Source organism: Microtus ochrogaster, linkage group LG4 (genome assembly GCF_000317375.1).
Source record: "Microtus ochrogaster isolate Prairie Vole_2 linkage group LG4, MicOch1.0, whole genome shotgun sequence".
Classification (NCBI taxonomy): domain Eukaryota; kingdom Metazoa; phylum Chordata; class Mammalia; order Rodentia; family Cricetidae; genus Microtus; species Microtus ochrogaster.
In genome coordinates, this window is record NC_022030.1 from 34,952,795 (window position 1) to 34,977,171 (window position 24,377).

Consider the following 24,377-nt stretch of genomic DNA (forward strand, 5'->3'; position numbering starts at 1 on the left):
ATTGGAAATTATTGAGGGAAAAGTTTGTTCCTTTGATCCTTTTCGACCAGATATATGCAGTAGTCACATGAGCTAGCAGAACTGGGGGCCTAGCTGGTAGAAGCAGCCAGGAGCTCTAGCTGGTGCAGGCAGTTGGCTCCTTCCCTGTGTGGATCAAGTCTGGGGAACTTGGAAAAGAAACCTGGTAAGGCTGGGTGGTGATGGCGCACACGTTTAATCCCAGCACTCGGGAGGCAGAGGCAGGCAGGTCTCTGTGAGTTCGAGGCCAGCCTGGTTTAGAGAATGAGTTCCAGGACAGCCAGAGCTACACAGAGAAACCTTGTCTTAAAACCACACCGTCCCCAAAAGGAAGAAAGAAAGAAACCTGGTAAGATGAGGACACATGGTCAGGTCCTCTGTACCCAAGTTTCTGGGCAGCACTGAAGGCCCCTGGCTGCCACTAGGCTAGCCACATGGACATCTCTGTGTTAGCCTTGCTTGCCCTCCCAGAACGTGGACTAGGAACAAACAGGCAGCGCGGGCAAAGTGGCTGCTTCCTATTGCTCACTCTTGAGAGACAGCCTGAGTTCCCAGGTGCCTGAGCTGCCATCCCAGGGACGGAGCCAGCAGGCAGCGGGCCAACTTTCCTGACAGACTTTACCCGCCGATTCTTCCCAGAGTGGAGATGCAGTTTGGGGCCCAATGGGAAACATACCAGGAAAAACATCCTCTGCTGCAGGCCCTTCTTGGTGAGCTTGTGAAGGCAGCCCTCACGGATGAACTCCTAAAAGACAACCAGGTTCCTGTGAGCAGGGATGCAAGGGGCAAAGGTCATGGGAGCCAACAGTAACCATGGCATACGTGTGAGGGTCAGAAGACAACTATCAGTACTGGCTCTCTCCTGCCACTTCGTGGGCTATAGGATTAAACCAGGGTGCCAACCTACACGCACACCCCTTCCAGCTGAGCCTATCTTGCCAGCCTCTCTGGCTTCTTTAAGCCCTGCTGAGTGGCAGCCCTCTGGGAGAGTCACCCTACTCTACCCTAGTTACCCACGTCCTAGCCTGGTACCAACCTGGTCCCAGTCATCTACCTGCCCTGAGACGTGGGAACCAAGAGGTACTCGCTAGTGAGAGACACTGGGAAACGAGGCCATCAAGAGTCCATTTGAGTTCTGCTGTGGGAAAGGCTGGGCAGAGGCAGGTTTGAGAAGAGACAGTCTCGGCCAACACTGGGCGGCTCCAGTTCGCTACCCTGCACTGAATAAAGGCCACAAAGGCTCAGAAAGTCAAGAAGCCAAGCATGGTGGCACACGCCTTTAATCCCTGTACTTAGGAGGCAGGGGTATGAGGATCTCTATGAGTTTGTGGCCAGCCTGGTTGACAAACTCATAGCCAGGCCAACCAAGGCTATAAAGTGAGAACAGGAGCCCATCTGAACAAAATGACTGAAGCCGGGGTGGGCACAGCACCCATCCACCAAGGCACACAGAGTGAACGACACGATTATTGACATAAGATGAAAACAGCCCTAGTGAGATTTTCTCCTCGGAGACAGGAAGGTGTACCACCTGTACGTGAACTTCTGTAGTGGTTAGCACTTAGTAGGGCTAGTTACTAAGCTTGCTTGCTCTTTGCGTCAACGGTACTGAGTCCAGAGCAAAGAAAGCATCTAGTACACAGGCAAGAGACACGCCAACTCATGCGATGGAACTCAAGGTCCAGAAAGAAGCCCACACGTCTATGGGGCTTCTTAACTTTCATAAGGAGGACCAGACAATTCAACAAATGTGCCAGGGTAGCTGATATGTGTGCAAAGGAATAACACTGGACTAACTGGGCCGGAAGGCTGGGCATGCGGCTCAGCCGGTGCGTACTCGGCAAGCGGGTTCCATCCCCGCTACCACATAAGCCTAGTGCAGTGGCGCACACTGCAGTCCCATCAGTCAGGAGGTGCAGGTAGCAGGACAGAAGGAACAGAAGTTCAGGGTCACCCTTAAATACACAGCGAATTTGAGGTCTGCCTGGGTTACATAAGACCCTATCAAAGGGAAAAGATAAGAAAACTCTTAGAAGAAAACCTATAGGTGACTAACTGGGTTAGGACACATCTTCTGGTATATGATACCTAAGGCATGCACAACTAAAGAGGACTTCAGGGTCATTAAAATGAAAAGTTTTAGTAGTATAAATGATAGAAAGACAAAGCCAGAGAAGGGGAGAAAATCCCTCAGGTACGATCCTGTTGCTTCCCATTTCAGATTCTGAGATGAAATCTCATGATGCAGCTAAATGGGCCTCAAAATCCACAGCCTGCAGCCCAGCCCTGAGTGTGGGATTCGGATGTGAGCCACCATTCCTGCTACTGTGCCGTCTTGAGGCGTTTCTCCCAGTACCTGTGAGGGGCTCTTCTGTGCTCCCTGCTACCAGAACGGGGACCCACAACTAATGGGTCTTGGGGTTTCTTTCTGGGAAAATGTCCCCAATTGGTGATGATGGCTACATTAACTGAGTGCATGCAAAGTCACTGGATTACGTACTTTAAAAGGGCAAGTCTTATGCTACATTAGTAAAATTCAATTAAAGAACAGGCATAAAATCTTTCCCAGGTATGGCCACTCACCCTTCCAGGAGCAATGAGGTTTTCTACACCAACCAGGTCCCGCTGCAGCTCCGTCAGCTTCTGGAGGTTTTCTAGCTGGGTGAGGCTGTGCTGGAGCCCGGTGGTCACTTCTGTGATGGCCTTCAGTGCCTCTGTGTGGAGAGGTCCCCCAGTTCAAACCCTGAACAAGACCCCCCAGTCTCTGCCTTGTGGAAGAGCCAGTATTTTCTAGGGTGCCTTTATTTGGAGGCACTGCAGACTCCTTGCAGGGCTCTGGCCCACTGGCACAAGCTCCTGTCCAAGTTCAGTCCCTGCAGAACCCAAGGGGGTCAGGGGTCACCGGCCAACACTATGCCTTAACGGGGCAGGTTCGGGAAGCAGTGCAAAGCACTGTTAGTCCCTGAAGGAGATCCTTCAATGTCTGAAGTGACTTACTTCTTTCTGGTAACAGACACTCACCTGAAGCAAATGTAAGACGTCAATAAACAGGAAGACACTCACTAAGATGAACGTGAACTCGACACCAGCCCTGAGGAGGCGACACTGGCTGGAATCAGTTGCTCACCCAGTCCTGCCCTCTGCTGTCCCTAGCGCAGCGACCTCTCTTACCTGCCAGACCACTAGTGGGAACTGTTCTCATCTCTTTTAGAAGAAATTTTATTTTTTTGTGTATATGTGTGTGTGGTTGTACGTGACTGTGTACACACCTGACTGCAGAAATCCTCAGAGTGTAGACAAGAACACTGGATCCCTTGGAGCTGGAGCTACAGGAGACCATACGTCTCCAGACATGGATGCTGGGAACCAAACCCAGGTCCTCTGCAAGAGCAGCGAGTGCTCTTAAGCACGGAGCCATTTCTCCAGCTGCCAGGACCCTCTTCCTGTACACTCAACTGTAGTGCCTCACTCATGGATCCCCGCTCTGCGAGCATCTGACAAGGTCTGCAGCCCTGACTCACACCCCTTATCCTCAGACCCACCCTGACAGGGACTTCATGGAACCAAGGACAGCTAGTGTTCTTTATAGGGTGCTTGTGGCTTTCAGAAGCACAAGCCAACCAAGAGAGGAACACACCGGAATTCATCATCCTTGACAATCGTAAACAGATCCTTCTATAACTGCTCTGCAGACAGCAATGACCACAGCCTCACACAAGCCATGGCAGCTGCTGTCTGCAGACTCTGGGCATCTGCATTGCCTTGTTCTGCCTCTGCAAGCCTGGGGGCTGGAGAGATAGGTCAGAGGTTGAGAGCACTGACTCCTCATACAGAGAGGACCCAGGTTCATTTCCCGCACCCACATGGCATCTCATAAACCCTCCGTAACTCCAGCTACTGAGGACTTCAGTGACTCTGCCACCTGGAATTCCAGTGACCCTCCTGCTTGTACTTCAGGCATCCTCCTGCCTGGGCTGCAGTGGCCCTCTTTCCTGGGCTCCAGTGGCCCTCTTTCGAGGACTCCATGTATCCTCCTGCATGGACTCCAATTGTCCTTCTGCCTCAACCTTCCAAGTAGATAGGATCACATTACATCCGTGGGCCACCATTCCCAACTAATTATATTTTAATGACAATTTCAGTCATTTATAGACAGACTCTTCTTGTACTAACTGATGCTGTAACTAAAATTTCTATTTGTAAATGACAAGATTTAGACTTTATTCTTTTGTCCCTTTAACAAATAGAAAATTACGATTCACATAAGTCAGAAACTTCCAACAGGCTGCTTGGCTCAAACATTTGCTAAGTCTTAGAGTCAAGTCTTCCAAGCCAGAAACACTCACATAAAGAGGTCATTCTAGGATGTGCCCCATCCCCCAGTGCCCTTGCGTGAGAGACCTTGACAGCAGGAGGCCACCTTGGTTACAGTACCCCACTCCATGGGTTCAGCCCAGAACCCGCTTCTCTGAAGCAGCTGGGCAAAAGCCAACAGCCAGCAGTGAGCACTGGGGCTGGCCGCCGCTCTGGGCAGAGCCAGTGGTGTCTAACACCGCGCGTGCTGCCCTCGGGGCCGCAAGGCCTCACTCACCATGGCAGTCGGCATAGTCCCGGTGCCCAGGGGCGTAGTGAGCACACAGGCGGCTCAGCAGCAGGCGGTAGTGCACCAGCCTCTGCACGGGCTTCAGCAGGAAGGTGTTGAGAGGCAGGTAGCAGACCTTCTGGAGCTCGAACTCTTTGTAGGCGGCCTCCAGCTTCTTGCAGTGTTTTGTGGCCTTTTCCAGTTCTGTTAGGACCTCGTCGTGTCTTTGGAAGTAGCTGGTAAACTCCTATCGAGACACCAAAGGACAGCACTTGGGTGGAGAGGCATGATGGTAAGCCTGGCTGGGCCCGGTTTGGCAGCTCATCCGCCGTGGACTGGGGATGCTGGAAATGCTGACAGGGCATAACAGGGATGCGCAGTGTGGTAGGTACAAGCCAGAGTTTCTCTGTCTCCCCACTTCCCCATTTCAGACTCTATCCCAGTGTGTACCTCACTTCGTTCCCAGGGGTCAGGGCTCCTCCTCAGCTGGTCCTCCCTCCCTTTCCTCCATTTATGGATAAAGAATGACCCTCAGAGGCTAGGAGAGCCAGAGCTCACCTTATGGGACACACTGAGTACCAGGCAAGAATGAAACTCCATTTGAGCTCTGCCCAGGTTCAGTGCTGACTGGGTTACTGGAGAGAGGGAGCAACCATGTTTTGGGAAACTGAAGGATCGCTGTGTGGAGGGGCAGGCTACTGGAAAGGCAGCAGTGGGCGGAGGGGATTCTGTTTTAGGCACAGCGTCTGGGGAGAATTCTGTACTAGATAAAAGCATGGTTCTAGGGGGCCCTGCTGAGGGCAGTGCTGCGCTGAAAATGCATGTATTGAGGCTTGCTTCTCTAAAAAATTACTGCTCTGAGGGCGGCTGCTTTCATGGGAGCCTGATTCAGAGGGCTCTGTCCCAAGGGTAAGTGTGTTAGAGAAAGATATTCTGAAAAAACCTGATTCTGAAGGGCATTGTTTGGTTGGTAAGCTGTCTAGGGAAATGTTTTGGAAGAATGATACTCCCAGAGGAACCTGCTCTGTGGGAAACATGGCTTTAAGAAGTTATATTGAGTAGCCAGGCAGTGGTGGCACACACCTCTAATCCCAGCACTTGGGAGACAGAGACAGGCGGATCTCTGAGTTCAATGCCAGCCTGCTCTACAAAGTGAGTTCCAGGAGAGCCAGTTACACAAAGAAACCCTGTCTCAAAAAACCAAAAACCAACCAAACAAACAAACAAAAGAAAAGTGAAAAAGAAAGAAATTACGTCATGAGAAATACTGTTCTGGAGGGAAAGGTGCTCTGAAGGGAGCCCTGCTGTGGGGACCCCACTCAGAGCAAAACACCGCAAACAGGAAATCCTACTCTGAAGGAACTTATTTCTGAGGGAGGGGGAAAAGATAATCATATTGAGGGGAATGAACCCCCTTTCCTGGGGAAAGCCTCATCTTCTCCTGACCCTGGCTCTTCCTGCCTCTACTTCCCAAGTACTGGGATTGAGGGTGTACACCACCATGCCCTCTCAGAAGGGGACGCCAGATGCATCGGAACTGGAGTTACAGATGGTTGTGAGACACTGTGGGTCCTGGGAACCCAGCCCAGGTCCTCTGTAGGTACTACGAGAACTCTGACCACTGAGCTGTCTCTCTGGCCTGGGATGTTGTCCTGAGAGTGCTGCAATTGGCAGGACACTGTACTGGGGGACCCTTAATTCTGAGAACATCATTCTGAGAGGAAACAAACACCCTTCTAGAAGAACACTGTTCTATGGAACTCTGTTCTGAGGGGAACCATGTTTAGAAAACAGCTGTCCTGAGGTGGTAAGGCCACTCGAGGGAAATACTATTTTGGGGAAAGACATTCTGAAGGGAGACCTAAGGAGAGGTGGTTCAGTATTGAACAAGCCCCTCCTGAAACCATGTTCTGAGAAGAGTTGCTTCTGAGGAAAACGTTCTCTTTTCTCCGAGAGGCCTTTGTTTTAAGCACATCTTCGTTGGTAAAACCTTGTTCTGGGGATTTTGTTTTGAGGGCACCCTTGCAGGAATTATACTCTGAAGGAACCCTGCTCTAAGAACGTCTGTTCTTAGGCTCTTGTGAGTCCTAGTATTCTAGGGGAACCACGTTCTAAGGAGACCCCCATTCTGAAGCAAACCCCTTCCAGGAAAACCCTGAGACAGGCTGTGTGTTTACTGTTCTGAGGAACACCGTCAAGACAACACTGCTATTAAATGTGCAGTGCTGTTCAGGGAACAGTTTTGAAAAGTCCTGAGTGGAGCATTTGGGCGACAAGAACCCTCTCCTCAGGGTCCCTGCTGTGGAGAACGGTGAGATGAGCTTGTCCTTGGGAAGGCTGCTGTGGTGGGGACACTGTTGCAAGAACAACAGACATATTTCCATAACAGATTTACTCTAAGCCTGGAGTTCCCGCACAAACCCGCCATACCGTACCTTTAACTGACGCATGTTCCTGAGGAGGATGTCCCCAATTTGTTGATCATCACCTTTTAAATGGGCACTGGAGGGCCCTTCCCTGGATTAAAGGAACAAGAAGGTTTATACATTCAAGACAATTTCACGGTAACATGTTGTGGTAGTCACAGTCCTTTCCCTGACACAGGGTCTGACTGTGTAGCTGGAGCTGGCCCCACGTGTGATTCTCCTGTCTCTGTCTCCTTGCTGCTGGGTTTATAGGATCCATCACCACACCCAGCAGTCACACTCAGAATGACAAGGAATTTCCAGGTGGAAAGAACTTAACAGCAACAATGACTGCATTTCTCTAAATACGATGGCAACCAGGTGAAAACAGATTCCTTTCCTTTTTAACTTGCTCTAGTCCCTTCTCTGGAATAGGATAGATAAAATGCATTGTTATTAAAGTTTATTCTAGCTTGCCCAATAGGATTTTGAAATACACGTCAGTGAAATAATGGCTGTTCTGAATTAGCTTCTGAAGGGGGGACTTCCTGAGGCAAGGGCTGGTGTCAAGGGTGGGTGCTTCCCAGGGAGAGTTCCGGACTCAGGGGCTGCTGGTCCAGGCCCCCAGCCAAGGAGCCAGCAGTGTGGGAGCCATCCAGGCTGAGGCTTCAGAAGGTGGGGTCTCCTGCGGAGGGAGGTAAGGAAATAGCACCATCTGCTGTACACTACGGTTACCAGAGAGCCAGCCTCTGCTCCACCTCGTGCAGGAAGCCTCGATGGAACTCGTAGATGGGATCGATGTTGGAGAAGAGCAGGGTCATCAGGGCGGCAGGCATGGCATCCTCCTTGATCACCAGACTTCGGAACCACTATGGGAGGAGTTTGGCCTGGTGAGAGGCTCAGCAGAGAGCTGTGACCTCATGACACCAAGCAAAGCTCCTCCAGTTTATAAGAAGAGCTTAAACCAGCATTCCACGTCCCCTCTTTATTGACTGTATAATTTCCAAATGCAAACAAGCCAATCCTAGGTCAGAGCTTTCAGACAGATACATTCTTAGCCTTACAGCGTTACAAAAACTGAAGACATCAGATTTTAACATGACTTAGACATCGCGCTGGAAGGCAAGTAGAGCCAACAGAATTTACGTAAGTCGGTCTCAAGACTGCCAAAGATACTTCTCAGGGTGGCGCCTCTGTGTTTATACATAAAGCATATTAAGGAAATAAAAAATGATCAAGGACTAAGGTTCCATACCACAGTAATGACTTCTAAATCTTTCACATATGTTCGTTCTGTAGCGAGAATCTCCTTGGCTATGAAATAGGCCTTGTCTTCTGGCAGGTGCTGAAAGAGGCAGAGAGGAACGTGAGCACACTTCTGGGGGACATGTTACCCTTCCACACGCAGGGAGAGCCCGAGGCTTGTAACATTTTAGAAACTCCTGCCACAATTCCTAGAGGGATTTACTGGAAAAGAAAGGTTGGTTTTATTGGTGTATGTGTATGCCTGAATGTATGTTTGTGTACTGTGTGTGTACAAGTTCATGCAGAGGCTAGAAGGGGCCACAGGATTTCAGTTACAAGTGGGTGAGAGCCACCCAATGTAGGTGCTGGAAACTGAATCGGGGTCCTCTGTAAAATCAGCAAGGACGCTTAACTACAGAGCCATCTCGCTAGCCTGATCTGCTTGTAAGTAAACACGTCCAATTAAGCCCAGCTACATTTCTCTCAACACACCGTCCTCATTATATCACTGTACACCATTCCTTAGAAAAATAATTGCTATTCAAATATCAATATATGTGAACAGAACCGAAGCTTATTACTGGTTTTGCGGTGAAACTATGATCCTTTATCACTGCCATTGATGAAGCTGGTTAAAAGATAAGGAACCATGAGGAAACCATGAGTGTATGTTTAAACATGTATGTATGTGATGAAGGGCTGGAAAGATGGCACAGTGGTTAAGAGTTCTGACTGCTCTTCCAGAGGAACGGGTTCAAATCCCAGCACTTACATGACGGCAGACAACCACCTATGACTCCAGCTTCAGGAGACACCTGGTGGCTTCTCTGGGCACTGCATGCACATGGCACATATAAACATGTCACAAACGTATAATAAAAATAGATAAGAACATATGTGATTAAAATAATTAAACTTGGGCTGGAGATAAGGCTCAGCATAAAAATTTAAAAATTAAAAGAATAATTAAACTTAGCTCATAAAAGTAACAACAAAAACCTCCTGGTGTCTTTTGAGTGTGCCTATGACAAGGCACTGAGCTGGCTGGCACACTTCCTGTGTGCAGAAGAGGACCTCAGGTCCACCTCCAGGCTCAGCTCTCAGCAGCTCCCCTTATGCTTGCTAGAACGGGACCCAAGATGAACCTGTCCAGGGGGTTCGTGAATCTCCATCAGGGCTCTGTCTAATGTGCAAACACAAAACTCAAGTCAATGAGGGGCTGCAAATCACGGCAGAACACGGTCATGGAGAGCACTGGGCGGAAGTGCTGGAGGCTGCAATGAATGTGATCAGGCCACAGATTCACATGGAGTGGGTGGAGCTCCCAGGCCAGCAGACAGGACAAATGTCAAGGCACAGAAAGTGATGTGGGATAAGAAAGGGGGATGAAAGCAAGTCATCTGGCCTTTGCGGTTCCGGAGTGTTGGGGGTCAGTGTGTGTGCACTCTGATATGTGTGCAAGCAGGATGCAAGCTGGCCTGGAGGGACAGACGAGAGTCTCAAGAGGCCTCTGCACAAGTCCAGTGAGATGGTGTTGGTGTGAATGTGATGTGTGACTGACAGACACAGCAAGAACGACTACAACAAATTCTGGCTCAAGTCAAGGGAAAGATCAGCAGTCACCACCAGAGGGGGGAGAGGTTGAGGCAGTTCTGGGAGGAAGAACAGACTAAGTTTGCCCCAGGATAGCCTGTGATATGCTTCCCAAGCTGCATAAAAAGAAGCAAGGGGCCAAGGCGATCTCAATAAACGCCCGTGTTTGGGGATCACATCTTCTTTTCTGTGCCTGCTGTAGTTCAACACACGCTTCAGTATTCTCTCATGGTCCCTGGAATAAAGGAGTAATGTGTGTGTGTGTGTGTGTGTGTGTGTGTGTGTGTGTGTGTGTGTGTGTGTGTGTGCGCGCTCATCTTATGTATCCTGGAGCTCATAGAACGCGGTGTCTTCTATCATCACAGACACACACCAGGGCACTGCCAACATCCTGCAGAGCCAAGTCCTGCCATTCTCTCCCTGGGAGTCATGTTCAACATTTCCATCAGCTCTTCTCAAATGGCTGGGAGCAACGTCATAGCCTGGATCCCTGGTTCCACCCCTTGGTCTCTTCATGTTGTTCCTGGAGTGTGGTCTTTCTCTCCCAGGAGAGCTCACTTAGTTTTACAACCTTCCACAATGTGGTTTTGTTTTTGTTTTTGTATTCTGTGTCATAAAACTATTTTTTTTTAAATCCTAATCCAATGGCATCTTTAAAAAGAGTCTCATCTCTCCCTGGTTTGGTATACGTATGTCATGAACTTTCAGCAGTGAGAGCTGGGTTACTCCAGCCTTTCTCACAGCAGGACAGAGGTTCTGCTTGCCAGTTTTGCATAATTCTGGCCTTGGCCTGGGACAAACATGTCAGGGAAGGTGACCTCTTCATGGCAATTATCTTTGTCTGAAACTCAAAAGCACACCCTAACTGTTCACATGTTATAGAAACCAGGTCCAGAGCCCCAGACCAGCTCCTCACTGTGTGAAGAAAACCTACCAGAGCAGTCTCAAGAGCATCAACAGAAACTCTTTCTGCAGGTGCCACTGATGGCGACAAGCCACCAACCGCCCTGCCCCTGTTCTAGAATGACCTAATCAAACCCAAGCAAGCTGACCCGCTGGCGAGAGACAGGTGGGGACAGCACCATCCACCCATCTTCGCCACCTGCCACCACAGGATAGCACCATTTCTCAGACCCACACAAGCACAAAGAGAAACACTTCTGCCATCTTTTAGCAATCTTGCCTTCTGAATCCTGCTCATCTTCACCAGCCTCTATTAAAAAGGAAGAAAAAAAACCCTGCTCTATGTGAGGCCAGAGAAACAGCTCAGTGTTCAGAGCACTGGCTGCTCTTCCAGAGGACTCGGGTTCAACTCCCAGCCTCTACATGGTGCCTCACAATCACTGTAACTTCATTTCCTGGGGATCTGATGCTTTCTGTGCCTCTGTGGTCACTGCATGTATGTGGTACACATACATACATACAAATGAAACACTCATATACATAAATACAATAAAAAGTGTCAAGTGGAAGGCAGTGGAACAAAGGGGAAGGCTGGCTCCTGCTCCCACCAGCAGGCGTGGAGGGCCATCCATTCCTTATTCCTCACAGCTGAGCAGCCAGATAAAAGTCCGACCAGGCCAGGGCATGGATGGGGCAGTGCAGCTCTAACTCACGCCCATAGGTACAACCAAAAGGGACAGATGCTGCCCAGGGTGAGTCTTCAAGACTGTCAACGGTGGCTTTTGATTTCCAGTCAGAAGAGTAGGAGACTCTGATGGAAAGCTACCTTCAGGTCAACTCCAGCTACTTCTGTGGGTCTGTGATGGACCTGGCAATCTCTGCCCCTGGGAGCTCAGCTCTGCTTGATCCTAGCTTTATTAGGTCGACTTAGATATTTGGGACTGTACAGTTGCCAGACCAGAGTTGAATCTCAGGGCTGCTGTGGATCTACCTCCATCTTCGGTTAAGCAGCTACCACCTCCTGGAAGGCATGTATCAGTGAAGGCTAGAGGTGACCTTGACCCACAGGGCCTGGGAAGGGTGTTGCTTTCAGGTTGTCGTGGTGACCGACACCTTCTCTTAGGATTACACACTGAGCTCAACCATCTCAGATGAAGAATCAACTAGCTTTTTTTGTTTTGTTTTGATAACGTGGTAACGTTAACATCCAGTGTTAAAAACAGTTTCCTCAATCCACTTTTTTTTGTACCAAGGAAATGATGAAATAGATTATTAGGTTTCCAAAATAAATAAAAATGGCCATAAGACAATTGTGTTCATGCCAAACACATGTGGCCAATGAAGTTGGAGTGATCTCACCGCAGGCTGATCCTAGTCCTGCAAGTAGGCCACCTCTTGCCGGCAGGCCTCCAGGATAGCCACCTAGTAGCCAGCTCCCTCATCTGGTTCAAAGGCCTTCTCCCAGGGAAGGTGGGGTCCCAGAGGATCCCTGGGCACAGAGAAGGGAGTGGCCTGTCTCACAGCGTGTGGAAATGGGTCTTGCCCTCCCTGCGAAGGTGTCTCAAATGTCCCACAGGCCTTGCTACTCTCTGCATAATTAGGCTAAAATCTTGCTATAGTTTGGGTTTGGACTGTTTCTGAAAGGCCGACATGTTGAAATACTTGGTCTCCTATTTGGCAATATGGGAAAGTGGTGAACTTCAGGTGGGACCCAGTGGGGGCAGGAAAGTCCCCAAAGGGGTTAGTGGGGTGCGGTCCTGTTTCTCTTTCATGTCCCGGCCATGAAACAAACGGTCGTTCCACCACGAGCTCCTATCAAGACAGCCTCTCTGGGGCCCAGACAGCAGAGCAGCAGACCAGGGGCTAAAACCACCCGCAGGGTGAGACAAAATAAAATTTGTGTCTTCATAATTGACCTGTCTCGGGTGTTCCTGTTACAGTGAGAGACAGCAAATACAAACAGGGAACACAGGCCCTGCAAGGATGGCAATTTTCTGCGATGGTACTGGAGACAACTCCAGGCTGGCTACCTTAAGGCAAACTGGTTGTCCCTGGCACCTAGGAGTAAGTGGGATCTTCTGCTTGTTCGTTCTCTACTGGACATTCCAAACGTGCCCTCACTACAGAGACCTATAGGAACACCATGTCATGTCACGTCACAAAGCCCAGGACCCCCCACCTCAGGCATTCTCTCTAATGTTGGCCAGGTCCCTTTATCATCCAGGAAGTCTCTGATAAAAGAACTTCTTGAACCCCAACCAACCTTTCTTTTGCAACGGGATCTCCAAGTTACTCACCTATAAGGAAGTAGAAAGGAAGGAACGGGTAGGAGTGAAACAAAAGAGGAGAGGCAGTGACCCCTGCAGGGAATTAGCCTGCCTCTTTCCCACTCATCTTCGGGATCCAGCCTAACACTCGGAACCATGGATGCCAAAACGGCCTGTTACCCAAACAAGGGAAAGTGTGTTTACATGGAGCTCTGACTTCTAAGAATAACAGTGTCTCAGAAAGGGGTTCTGTTGATGTTCTGCCAGGGGCTTATGGGGTGTGAGTGTCTTTTCCTGGCCACCCCGGGGCTCCCCGGTAAAGGTTTGCATCCATCAGCACCATCAGTCTCAAGAGTGGCCCACCTTGTGTTTCTGCTCTTCTTGGTTGTCCGTCCTGGCTGTACTGAGGACAGGGCTGAGAACAGGGGACGGGCCCTGCTCAGTTGTGCTCAGAGAGGCCTGAAGCTCAGGGCTCTGCCTCAGCTGGCTCTTCGGGCTGGAGGGAGAAGGCTGAGGGCTATCCACAGAAAAGCCTGGAAACGAACGAAGTAGGATGGAGCAAAAATGAGAACAGCTGTGAGGTCGGCCTCCCTCGCGCTAGATTGCAAACCTCGTGCTGCAATAGCTTTTATGGAGAACGTGTGTGGTCTGTCACCTGCACTCCTAGACACGACACCAAAGGAAGCGTGGTGATGGCTATTCTGCCCAGTATCAGAGACCAGCACATGGTGTGACTCCTCCTGGGTAAATCAAACACCACAGGCCTGTGAAGCAAGGCTCCCCGGAGGCCAAGGATGGCAGAGGCCCGTGCCTCACATGCTGCCCGCCTGGCAGGCACACCGAGGTTTTGGCCTGTGTCACTGCCGAGTCATTACAAAGCTGAATACATGAAGCTGCTCATTTCACAGTTCCATCTTCTGGTTGCTGCCCTTTTCACTAATGAGTGTTTTTTCTCTTCCTGCTGGTTTCTCATACCAAAATAAGAGACTAGTACTCAACTCCTCTCCTTATTAAAACAGTATTTGCTTTTGAATAGCCTAGAATTTCAGCCAGCTTCCTAGGAGGTCAATGATGAAGCATAATTCACCTGACAATTTATAATACTGAAATTTCCTTAGGAGGCAGAGGCAGGATGATCATGAATTTAAGGCCAGCCTGGGCAACAAAGTAACATCCTGTCACACATATAAAAAAGGAAAATTCCCTAATTTCTTGTCAAAGGATTCTCATATTTCCCTATGGGAAACCAACAATTATTAAATGCCAAATTTAGAGATACATTTAAATATACCTCCTTACCCTCTTGCTTCCACATCCTGAATGCCTGGATGACAGACAGACTGCACCATAACTTCAAATGGTATTGTTCAGGAGAAATTCAAATGCTATTAGAAACTCCGGACATTTTTCCTAACTATGACTATTAAGTGTGGTTTCAGGGACACCACAGTACCTGGCCTCCCCCCTCCACCCCTTTCAAAGGAAGATCCTCATAGTCTGTAGCGACCAGTTTATAAGACTAAGCCTTGGTTATTGAGCTTAAAGATCCCAATGAGAACAGGAGCACGGACGGGCACAAGCCCTGGGCAGGGCAGCCTCTGTTGTACCAAGCTGGAGCAGAGGAGGTCCTTATTTTCACATTGACAAAGTCAGCGGCCGCAAGGACCTCGCCTGCTACCGGGGAGTTTGAAGGCGCTCTGACAGCGTTCTGATAGAGCTCTGCTCTGAAATGGTTGACAAGTCATAGCTGAAGGCAGGAGAAAGCATTTATTGACATAGAAAACCTAGACGATGTTACTATATGAAAGTTTAACAACCAGTTTATTAAAATTTGCTTTATTACGTATTTAAACATGCTAGACAACATTAGTGATGAAAAGTTGTATCTGCCGCTGCATTTCAATCAGAGTGGAGCCGACCTCCTCCGCTGCCCTCAACTGTGCGCTATTCCCTATGTGGAGCACATCCCATAGATGCACCAGTTAAGGGTTATGCTTCAAACTCTTTGTTGATGGTAAGTCAGAACTGCATGAGGTCCTTTTATGAAATTAAAATTCAGAGAAAATCTAGAAGCTATGTCTAACTTACACTTTATACTGTTTAAAATATAGTTGTGATGTTTTACATTCAATTATAAAAAGAAAATCAAAGACCACATTTTAAGAGCCAAGAGATGGTGCTGCATACCTTTAATTCCAGCACTTGCGGAACTAGAGACAGGAGGATCTCTGAGTTCGAGGCCAGTCTGAACTATGGAGTGAGTTCTTGGACAGTTACAGCTACATAGAGAAACCCTGTCTCAAAACAAAACAAACTTCCCCCCGCAAAACAAACAAACAAAAACAAAAAAAAAACAAGAAAAGGATACCTAGGCTACAATCCATAATCCCTGAGAAGCCGGGTAACAAGGAGGACCCTAAGAGAGACATGCATGAATGCCCTGGAAAAGATAAGATCTCCTAAATAAATTGGGAGTGCAAGGGGGAGGTAGGATGAAGGGGGGAGAGGAGAACAGAAGGGAATGGGATGGTTGAGTTGGGAGAGGGACAGAGAGGGAGAGCAAGGAAATCTTAATAGAGGGAGCCATTATGGGGTTAGGGAGGAATCTGGTGCTATGGAAACTCCCAGGAATCCACAAGGATGACCCCAGCTAAGACTCCTCGCAATAGTGGAGGGTGCCTGACCTGGTCCTCCCCTGTAATCAGATAGATAACCACCCTAATTGTCATCATAGAACCTTCATTCAGTAACTGATAGAAGTAGATGCAGAGATCTATAGCTAAGCACTGGGCTGAGCTCCCAGAGTCCAGTTGAAAAGAGGGAGGAGGGATTATATGAGCAAAGGGGTCAAGACTATGATGAGACAGCTCACCTGAGCTAGTGGAAGCTCCCTGACTCTGGACTGACAGCTGGGGAACCTGCATGGAACCAAACTAGGTCCTCTGAATGTGAATAACAGTTCTGTGGCTTGGGCAGTCTGTGGGGCTACTGGCAGTGGGACCAGGATTTATCCCTAGTGCATGAACTGGCTTTTTGGAGCCCATTCCTTATGGATAGACACCTTGCTCAGCTTCGATTTGGGGGAGTGGGGGTGGGCTTGGTCCTACTGCGACTTGATATGCCAGACTTCATTGACTCCCCATGGGAAGCCTCACCCTTTCTGAGGAGTGGATGGGAGCTGGGTGGGGGGAAAACGAAGGAGAGCAAAACGGGAACCATGGTTGGCATGTAAAAACTCTTTAAAAGTTTTTTTAAAAAACTTTTTAAATAAAAAAATTAAAAAACTAAACAAAAAAAAAACCCAAAAGTAACAAAAAAACTCCTCCCAAAAACAAGAGACCACCACTTTACCCATGTCTCTAATGCTCCTCCTAGCATCACACTTGAAGATATTACGTCTAGAGAAAGTTCTAGAGGACAATTAAAAAGTTCCTGGACTACAAAGCAATATAGAGCACGGGCCAGCCTGCAATCCTAACAATTATAAGTCAGCTGGGCTCCACAGCAAGCCCCATCTCAAAACAAAACAAAACACACTCCCCACCCCTCAGAACAAATCCAAAACCAGACAAAACAAGACGGGCTACCATAAAGGCTGGAAGGATGGTTTGGTGGTTAAGAGCATTTGCTCCTGTTCCAGAGGACCCAGGCTTGGTTCCCAGCACCCACATGGTGGTTCACAACTGCCTGTAACACGAGCTCCAGTGGATCTGACGCCCTATTCTGACCCCTGTGGGCACCATGCGTGCATGTAGGGCATAGATATATACATGCAGGAAAAACATTCATAAACATAAAATAAAAATAAATCTTTTTGAAAAGATCGTCACAAAATTGGACATTTTTAGTAGCAGGATGTGCGGAACATGCAGAATGGTGTGCTTTAGGCACCATCAAGCAGCGCACTTCTGGGATGCTGGTAGGGTCAGCAGGAACGTGCAGCCAACGTGATGGAAACAGCCATGAAGGCAGGAGATGCACTGCCAGCAACCGGCCTTTTAGTAAGCACCCTATAAAGAGGGGAGACTCCACTTTGGGATGGATTAGGGTTAGTGTAAACTACTTTTGGTTTTATGGCAGTTAAAAATCACTTGATAGTATCACTGTACATATTTTATATATTATAAAAGTTATCAACTCAAAATTTAGTGAATAATCCACAAGGTGCCCTGAATTTTTTTTTTTACAGTTAAACTTGTGAGAGAAAAATTTCTAAATTATTCTTGAAATTATACAAATAAAGACCATCAGGTGTTAAATAATCTGGGTCTGGGACTTAGTAGAATACTTCTCCAGCACTTGCAAGGTCCTCAATTTGACCCCCAGCAAACACACCCACACACACTCCACCACTGCCACTATTCTACCAAAAACTATGAGGAAATGTTTTGTCAAGTAACTGGCAATAAACATAAAGTTTGTCTAAACGTGAGTGTGGGTGTGTCTTCTGAGCTCTGTCAGCACAGTGGTGTCTGTCCTGGCAGCATTTTCAGCTGGAGCCACTATCGTACACAGCGTGTGTGTGTGTGTGTGTGTGTGTGTGTATGTGTACGCGCACGCACATGCGTGTATGCATGTTGAAGGGTGGCTAGCCAGGATGCTTTCCGGAAGTGACAAAGACAGCATGAAGTCAGTGCCATTTAGGTTCTGAGACTCAGTGTTTCCTGGCGTGAAAGACAATTGGCCTAACAGTTCTTCCATTGAAAGCCCTCTTATTACTCAGACATACTTCGTTTTGTTTTGTAGACAGGCTCCACAAGTAGCTCAGGCTGCTCTCCAAACTCCCTGATCTTCCTGCTTCTACTTCTTGAGTACTGGAATTACAGGTGTAAAAAGAATGCATGGCTGAAGTTGTCTTAAGTATAGTTTTACGTGCTATGTAATGTTTTATGGTAACTGACATTTCACCACAGAGTCATCTTAAGTATCTGCAGAAACACCGAAGTTCCTCTCATCGGCAGTAGCGAGAGTAAATCAGTATTGTGCTGAGCCACGGAATCCGTTAAAAAACTCAACTCATCCCCAGCTCTTGATGTATATGCCCACACTCAGAACATTCAACCCTCCTGCTGTCGTGTGAAGGACCAACTTTAGCTGCAGAGAAGGGATTCTTCAGTTCCAAAACAGTATAAAGAGCAGCTCTGAACTCTACATTTCTGTGAGGACAGATCCCACGGTCCACTGGGAGACGCTGCTGCACAGGCTGGAGGTGGGGGTGTCATTGAACATTCTCTCAGAGGTACAAACTTGTCGTCACAGGGCACTTAACACTTACTTCAAACTGTCAGCAGTCAGCCTTTCTGGCAGGTGGTTTATCTCCTAAGAATTCTCAAAGTACATCTGATGATTTTTGAAATGTTATTTAAATTCTTTTGTGCTTACCTTCACTTTTCCTTCAAGACAATTGCTTTTGTTCATCTAACTAGAGATGGAAGATGATGAAAAAGGACTTCACATTTAGAGAGAAAAGAAAATGTACTTTTATTTCATACCTTTAAGTTCTTTTTAAGAACTCTTTAACAGTCTTGAACATATCTGCCTCACAGCACAGCATCAGATCCTATTCAGCAAATCTTAAGGTCAAGTTGAAGGTTAATTTGAGTCTAAGAAGCACAAGGGAGAGAAACTATGGCTTGAATGGTAGACTGTCAGTTTCAGAAAGGAAGACCCCCCCTGCCCACCCCAACTGACTGCGTGATGCAAACAGGTAAATGGGCATTTGATGAGTTCACAAACACTGTTTCTGGCTTTGCTACCAGGCGAGTGTCATGATCCACTTTTACAAACAGAATCTGGTTGAAAACAAGTGGAAGGTGGTGGAATCATTAACAGTGCCTCCCTACCTTGATGAGGAGATAAGGAAGACAAGGACTTTCTTCCCAATGGTCACTATGGCTTTATGAGTCAGCCCCACCAGGCCCACAGCCCAGAGCCAGCAGCCCTTTGCCCCTCCAGTATTGCCCCCAGCAGCCTTCTCAGAACCACACCAGGGTGCTCACTATCCCCGTGGCAGGTGTGCCAGACCCCCTACCAGGACGTGGAAGCCACCATCAACTGCCAGATCAACCTGGAACAGCTCCAGTGTCTACCTATCCTGTATTAGCGCTGTCACCATGATGGTGTGTGGCTCTCAACTTTGTTCACGAGAATGTCACAAGAGAAAACGATAAAGCTGCAGAAACCATCGAGGTAGCTGGATCTTCCTTCAGGCTGTCAAGAAATCAGACTGAAGCAACTGAGACAGTGGGCTGAAGGCGTGCTCCACCTGGGAAGAAGGGGGTTTTATTACTAGAGCTGGACAGACTGCCACAGACAAAATACAAGCACACTTGTGTGACGTCAGTGAGACTCATTACCTGAGCAAGTAAGTGAATTCCAACAAAGAACTGGTGATCCTGTGGCCAACAAAGTCAGAGTTCCCCAAACGTGACCTGGTAGAACGTCCTGGCAAGTGCACCCAGGGGACAGCAGTGAGAGCCGAGCCTGAGGCGGACTCTCCTGTAGCTCATGTCAGGCAATTTCATGCTTGTTGGGGCTTAACACTGCACAGAACACCAACTTAAGTTCTTTAATTACAGAGGGGAGGGAGGAGGAGGGGAAGGGAAGAAGAGGCACAGCACTGCCAGGTTATGTGGTTTACTCCTGCACATAGACTTTGATAGTTTCGTTTTAGTGGACCTATTCTTGGGTGGGGGAAGGGTATAGCTTACTGGCAGAGCATTTACCTAACAGGTATGATCAGATCTAAAACAGAAAACAAACCCCTCCAGATCCAAAAACATACTTTTGCCTAAAACCTTTAGAGCCTGTGACAAGTCAAATATAGTGAGTCTACTGAGTGGGTCTTATCAGAGTTTGCCAGGAGGTGGTGGCGCACGCCTTTAATCCCAGCACTCGGGAGGCAGAGGCAGGCGGGTCTCTGTGAGTTCACAGCCAGCCTGGTCTACATGAGCTAGTTTTGGGACAGACTCCAAAACTACAGAGAAACCCTGTCTCGAAAAACCAAACCAAACCAAACCAAATCAATCAAAGAAAAGTAAGGACCTCGCTGGCTTTACCGTCTCCATCAGATGGGGCGCTAACTCAGGTCAGATGGTACACAAAGCCCTGAGCCAGAACACAGCAGCTCGTTTATGTCAGTTTTCTCCCTAGAGACCCACACACTAGGTCATCACTTCATTCATGTGCAGCAGGTGCTGGACAGTCAAGGTGTCGGCAGGGAGTAGGCCTGTGCGACAGGAGACCTGAGTTCCTGAGACTAGTCTCTTTTCTGTGAGAGGTGACTGCCACCACGGACTGTCTCCCATAAGTGCTGCTGCCCAAGCCTCTGTTCTGTGGAGAGAAACAGAGGCTGGACTCTGGGGGCCTAATCACTGGTGCCTGGACCTGTGACTCTGTACTCCCAACACCTCAAAGAGTCAAAGTGTTTCTGGCCACTGCTGCCCAGAAGGTGGCATCAAGGTCCCTGAGCCCCCCAAGGATGCAAGGGGCCAGAAAAGTATGGTCCTCCAAGCAGAAAGCAGAAAACCTGTTAGATGAATGGGAAGTTCAAGTTTGTAGCTCGAGAAAAACCTGCTTGAGACCACTGAGCTCTAGGGAATAAGCACTGCACTCCGGGACAGGTCTCGTCCCTGTGGGAGCACACTGAAAAGATGTCCTAGCGCTCAGCTATCGGGGTCAGCAGCACTTCCTGCACAGTGTGCTTGACACTGAAGATGGCAGGTTGAGGCTTGTGCCTTCAAGTGTGGTACATGGTCTAAGCATGCTGCACAGGCTCCTCCATCTCCTCTGCCACACTGGCCATGTTAACCATATCAGACAACAACAGAAAGGTATTGAAAGAATGCTAAGACAGAGGAAGCAAGATGCTACACCCAACCGCTGGCCTTCAATACAGATATCACTACCCACAGCCACAGCGATGCAATCTATGCAAGCACCACACAGCCTGTTTGGTGCTCAGGAGCCCATGAAAGAAACATCAGTGAAGGTTTGCATAAATACTTGCTTGTTTCAAGGATTAATTTAGTATGTGAAATAATCTGCAACCTATATAAATCAAAACTCTTAAGTAGAGGGAAAGAAAGCTAAAAAGCCCATTTAAAAATTCGTAGGAAATATTTCCTCATTTTATTGAATAAACAATTAAAAATTGTCAGTACATATCTGCAAATTTATAAATGGTGATTTCAATAGAAAACAGATTTGATAAGTACCACAAACCAGACAATTGAAATGTCTCTTTAAAGCATCAACAAGTTCGAATGCATAAAGAAACCCCAGCTCCACTTCTCTCCATTTCCTAGAAGAGTCAATGTATACGCTTTCACCCAGAAGACAGAGCTTTGTGCACTAGTGGACACTGGCATTGGCGACTTCAAGGAAGGAGGTAACACCTGCCACCTGCAGCAGTGTCTTTTGCATAAGTAGCCCTGCGACAAGAGCCAAAGTGAGACCATGGCAGATGCAAAGCCATGGACTTGAGAACAAAACATTAACCACTGAATACTACACTGATAATGAAGTAACTGTTCCAGTAATGAACTTTCTGCTGTTCTAGGAACTGGAGGGAATGAGTGTACCGTGAAGATCTACAGGAACTATCAGCATCAACTGGCACATAAACACATTAAGAGTTAAGAACATGTGTGTGCACATTGCTGTGTTGTCATAACCACAGTGAGGGTGACACAATACAATCATTACTCAGGCAGATTACAGGGGAGATTACATGAAAAAATGAACATATACCTGTGCACGAAAGCCATCGGAAAGGATGGAATCACTGGGCATGTCAATAGTTTTCATGTTACATTCCTGGATGTGCTAGTGCCCATCCCTTGGTCATTTGCACTAAATAAAACACAAGTGCTAATGAAGACAGGGCATTCTAATCTAATGCCAGACCTAACGCCTCTGCCGTGTAAAAAGGCACATGGCCATACCTAATGGATCAGAAGCCTATGCAATGCAGAACCCTACACATCTCTAGTATGAACAGTCTCGCTGCCATGTAAGTATTGTTAGTCTTCAAATATTCAAGTGGCTTATATAAAATACTGAGACTTTGGGATCTTAATATAAAAATAGACTTGGTAACTAATAAAAATGTATCTAAAGCAGAGTACATTGTTAGAGGTGGACTTAATGGTTAGAATAGATACTGCTTGATGGTGGCCTTGTACTGCAGGGGACAGCCACATTCTTGTTCCCTATAAACACTGACACACTGGTTACTATTATTTACACAGACAGACCTGACCACTGTCACCTTTCTGCACGGACACACTGGCTGTGACAGCTCTCTACCTGGGTTTCCTTTCTACCCATCCTAAAAATCACGAGGACAGCCTTAACAGGAGCCTATGCCCTTTAAGAAGTTCTGGATATAACTAAGGAAACCAGCAGACTGAGCACTGGAAAACTCACTCTGAGGAGCTGTTCCAGACCAGGACATGCTGCTCAAGGCTATGAACTCACCTCCCTCAGTCTCTGCATCCTTCCCAGCCACTGGTTACATGGGCCACACCCCCACATTGCAGCCACTGATGACACAGGCAGCCAAACCAAAGAAAGGCTCAGTGCACATTCTGGGCTGAGTGGCTTCCGGCCAAACTGCAGCTTCTCCCAAGGTGAGAGCGGCACCGTAGCTCAAGAGCAGGGAGGAGAGATCTGTGACAGCTATGGCACCCTGGGCTCTAGGCTGAGCACCTGCCCACTGCGACTCCTTAGGAGGGGAGGTCAGGACAGTGCGAACAGGAACTCAGAAGAAGGCACAGCTGAGGAAGTAGCAACACTCCATTAAAAAAACTTGTTTAAAATGTCTCCACATTACGCCAAAAAGTGACCCTGTACTAGTGCCACCCATGGAGTACCTGGGACGCCAGGCTCGTACCAAAGCTGCCTTACTCCTTGTCCACTGGAGGTCATGTCATGTGGAGCTACAGAAACTGCTATCATACCTGCCTGGCCTCCTGGGTGCCAGTCCAGGCTTTGGGACCGGAGGCAGCATCACTCGCCTGGCTTTCCCTACAGGGCACACCCTAAAAATAGGGGATGACTGAAACGTAACAAGCAGACATAGAAGGCAGGCCATGTCTGTCTCCTGACTTGAACAGTCAAACACTAACTGGCTTGTCACTTTTTGAGACAGGATTTCACCATGTAGCCCAGGCTGGCCTTAACTCAAGAGCCTCTTCCCTCCACTTCCAAAATGCTAGGATTGCAGGTGTGCGCCATGCCCAAGCACTCTGAAGATCACTGGGTAATTTAAGTACATTCTCAGCATTGGGTTATAGCAGGGAACTATCATTTTATACGATAATGAGTGTGTAGGCTCATGTAGAGTGTACCTTGTGTTTCAGAAATACTTTCAGAATTCTAAAGAAAGGTATAATAAGCTTCTTTAAAATGCTACAGTCCCAATTGGAAAAGGCAAAGGACGGCAGTAAACACCTATAATCCCAACACTGAGGAGGCTACAGCAAGAAGATCACAAGCCCAAGGCCTGCCCGGGCAGTTAAGCAAGAGCGTGCCTCAGCATAAATGGTAACAGCAGACTGGATAGAGCTGGTGGTAGGCAGAACTGCAAAGAGCCCAGGTTCAACACCCAGCACTGCAGACAAACTAGAAGAAAAGAGACAGAGTAGGTGTGCCCAATACCAGCAATGCTGATGTGGGTGGGGACTGAACGGGGAGAACAGGTTTATTATATTTCTTTTGGTTTTGAATATTTTGGAAACATTCCTCATGAAGGAATTATCTACAGAAAGTGAGGTTCCATTAGTAGAAATAAAAAAAAAAAAACAACAACAAAATTCACTTTATAGGAGGCCTACCAGAAGATGGTGACAACAGACTTCACTGTGACTCTCTAAGGGAAGAGTGTGGAAAACTGACTTAGAGGAGGAGGTCCTTGCCTGTCTGAAGGGAATGACCCTTTCCATCAGCACTAGCTTTACCATGAAGTAGTCACCCAAGCCTGGTAGTAGAGTCAGCTCTACCCCTCCTATACTTGACCTGCTATGAGGGTGGGCTTGCTTAGAAAACAAATGAGTGTTGAGTTCAACCCTCAGCACCTCAAAAACTGGATGTGTGATAGCAGGTACGCTTGTAATCCCAGTGTTCTAGATGTGGAGGTAGAGGACCAAGATATCTTTGGCTAGATAGCCTTGGATACAGGGTCTCAGAAAATAAGACCAACCAGCCAGCCAAAAATCACGAATGACAACCTAGCTGCTTCACAGTACACTGGGTAAGTGGCAATGAGGGAGCAGGGTCGTCTTCAGCAACCATGTGAATACTAAGGTTCAAGAACAGTTTAAAGATGATACATACTAGTTCTTCCCCAAACACAAATCCAAG

The 24,377-nt window shown here is 47.9% G+C and overlaps 1 protein-coding gene across 1 annotated transcript in view; it reads right to left on the reverse strand.

Moving 5' to 3' along the window:
- The window catches only part of Farp2 (FERM, ARH/RhoGEF and pleckstrin domain protein 2), a 112,456-nt gene that overhangs the window by 9,946 nt on the left and 78,133 nt on the right, over window positions 1-24,377 (reverse strand). The window contains exons 14-20 of the mRNA XM_005361371.2: window positions 13,377-13,546; window positions 8,261-8,350; window positions 7,741-7,874; window positions 7,036-7,117; window positions 4,610-4,847; window positions 2,602-2,732; window positions 695-763 (exon numbers count right to left, since the gene is read on the reverse strand). Coding sequence (XP_005361428.1) covers window positions 695-763; window positions 2,602-2,732; window positions 4,610-4,847; window positions 7,036-7,117; window positions 7,741-7,874; window positions 8,261-8,350; window positions 13,377-13,546 — 914 coding nt within the window. The remainder of the gene's footprint in view (window positions 1-694; window positions 764-2,601; window positions 2,733-4,609; window positions 4,848-7,035; window positions 7,118-7,740; window positions 7,875-8,260; window positions 8,351-13,376; window positions 13,547-24,377) is intronic.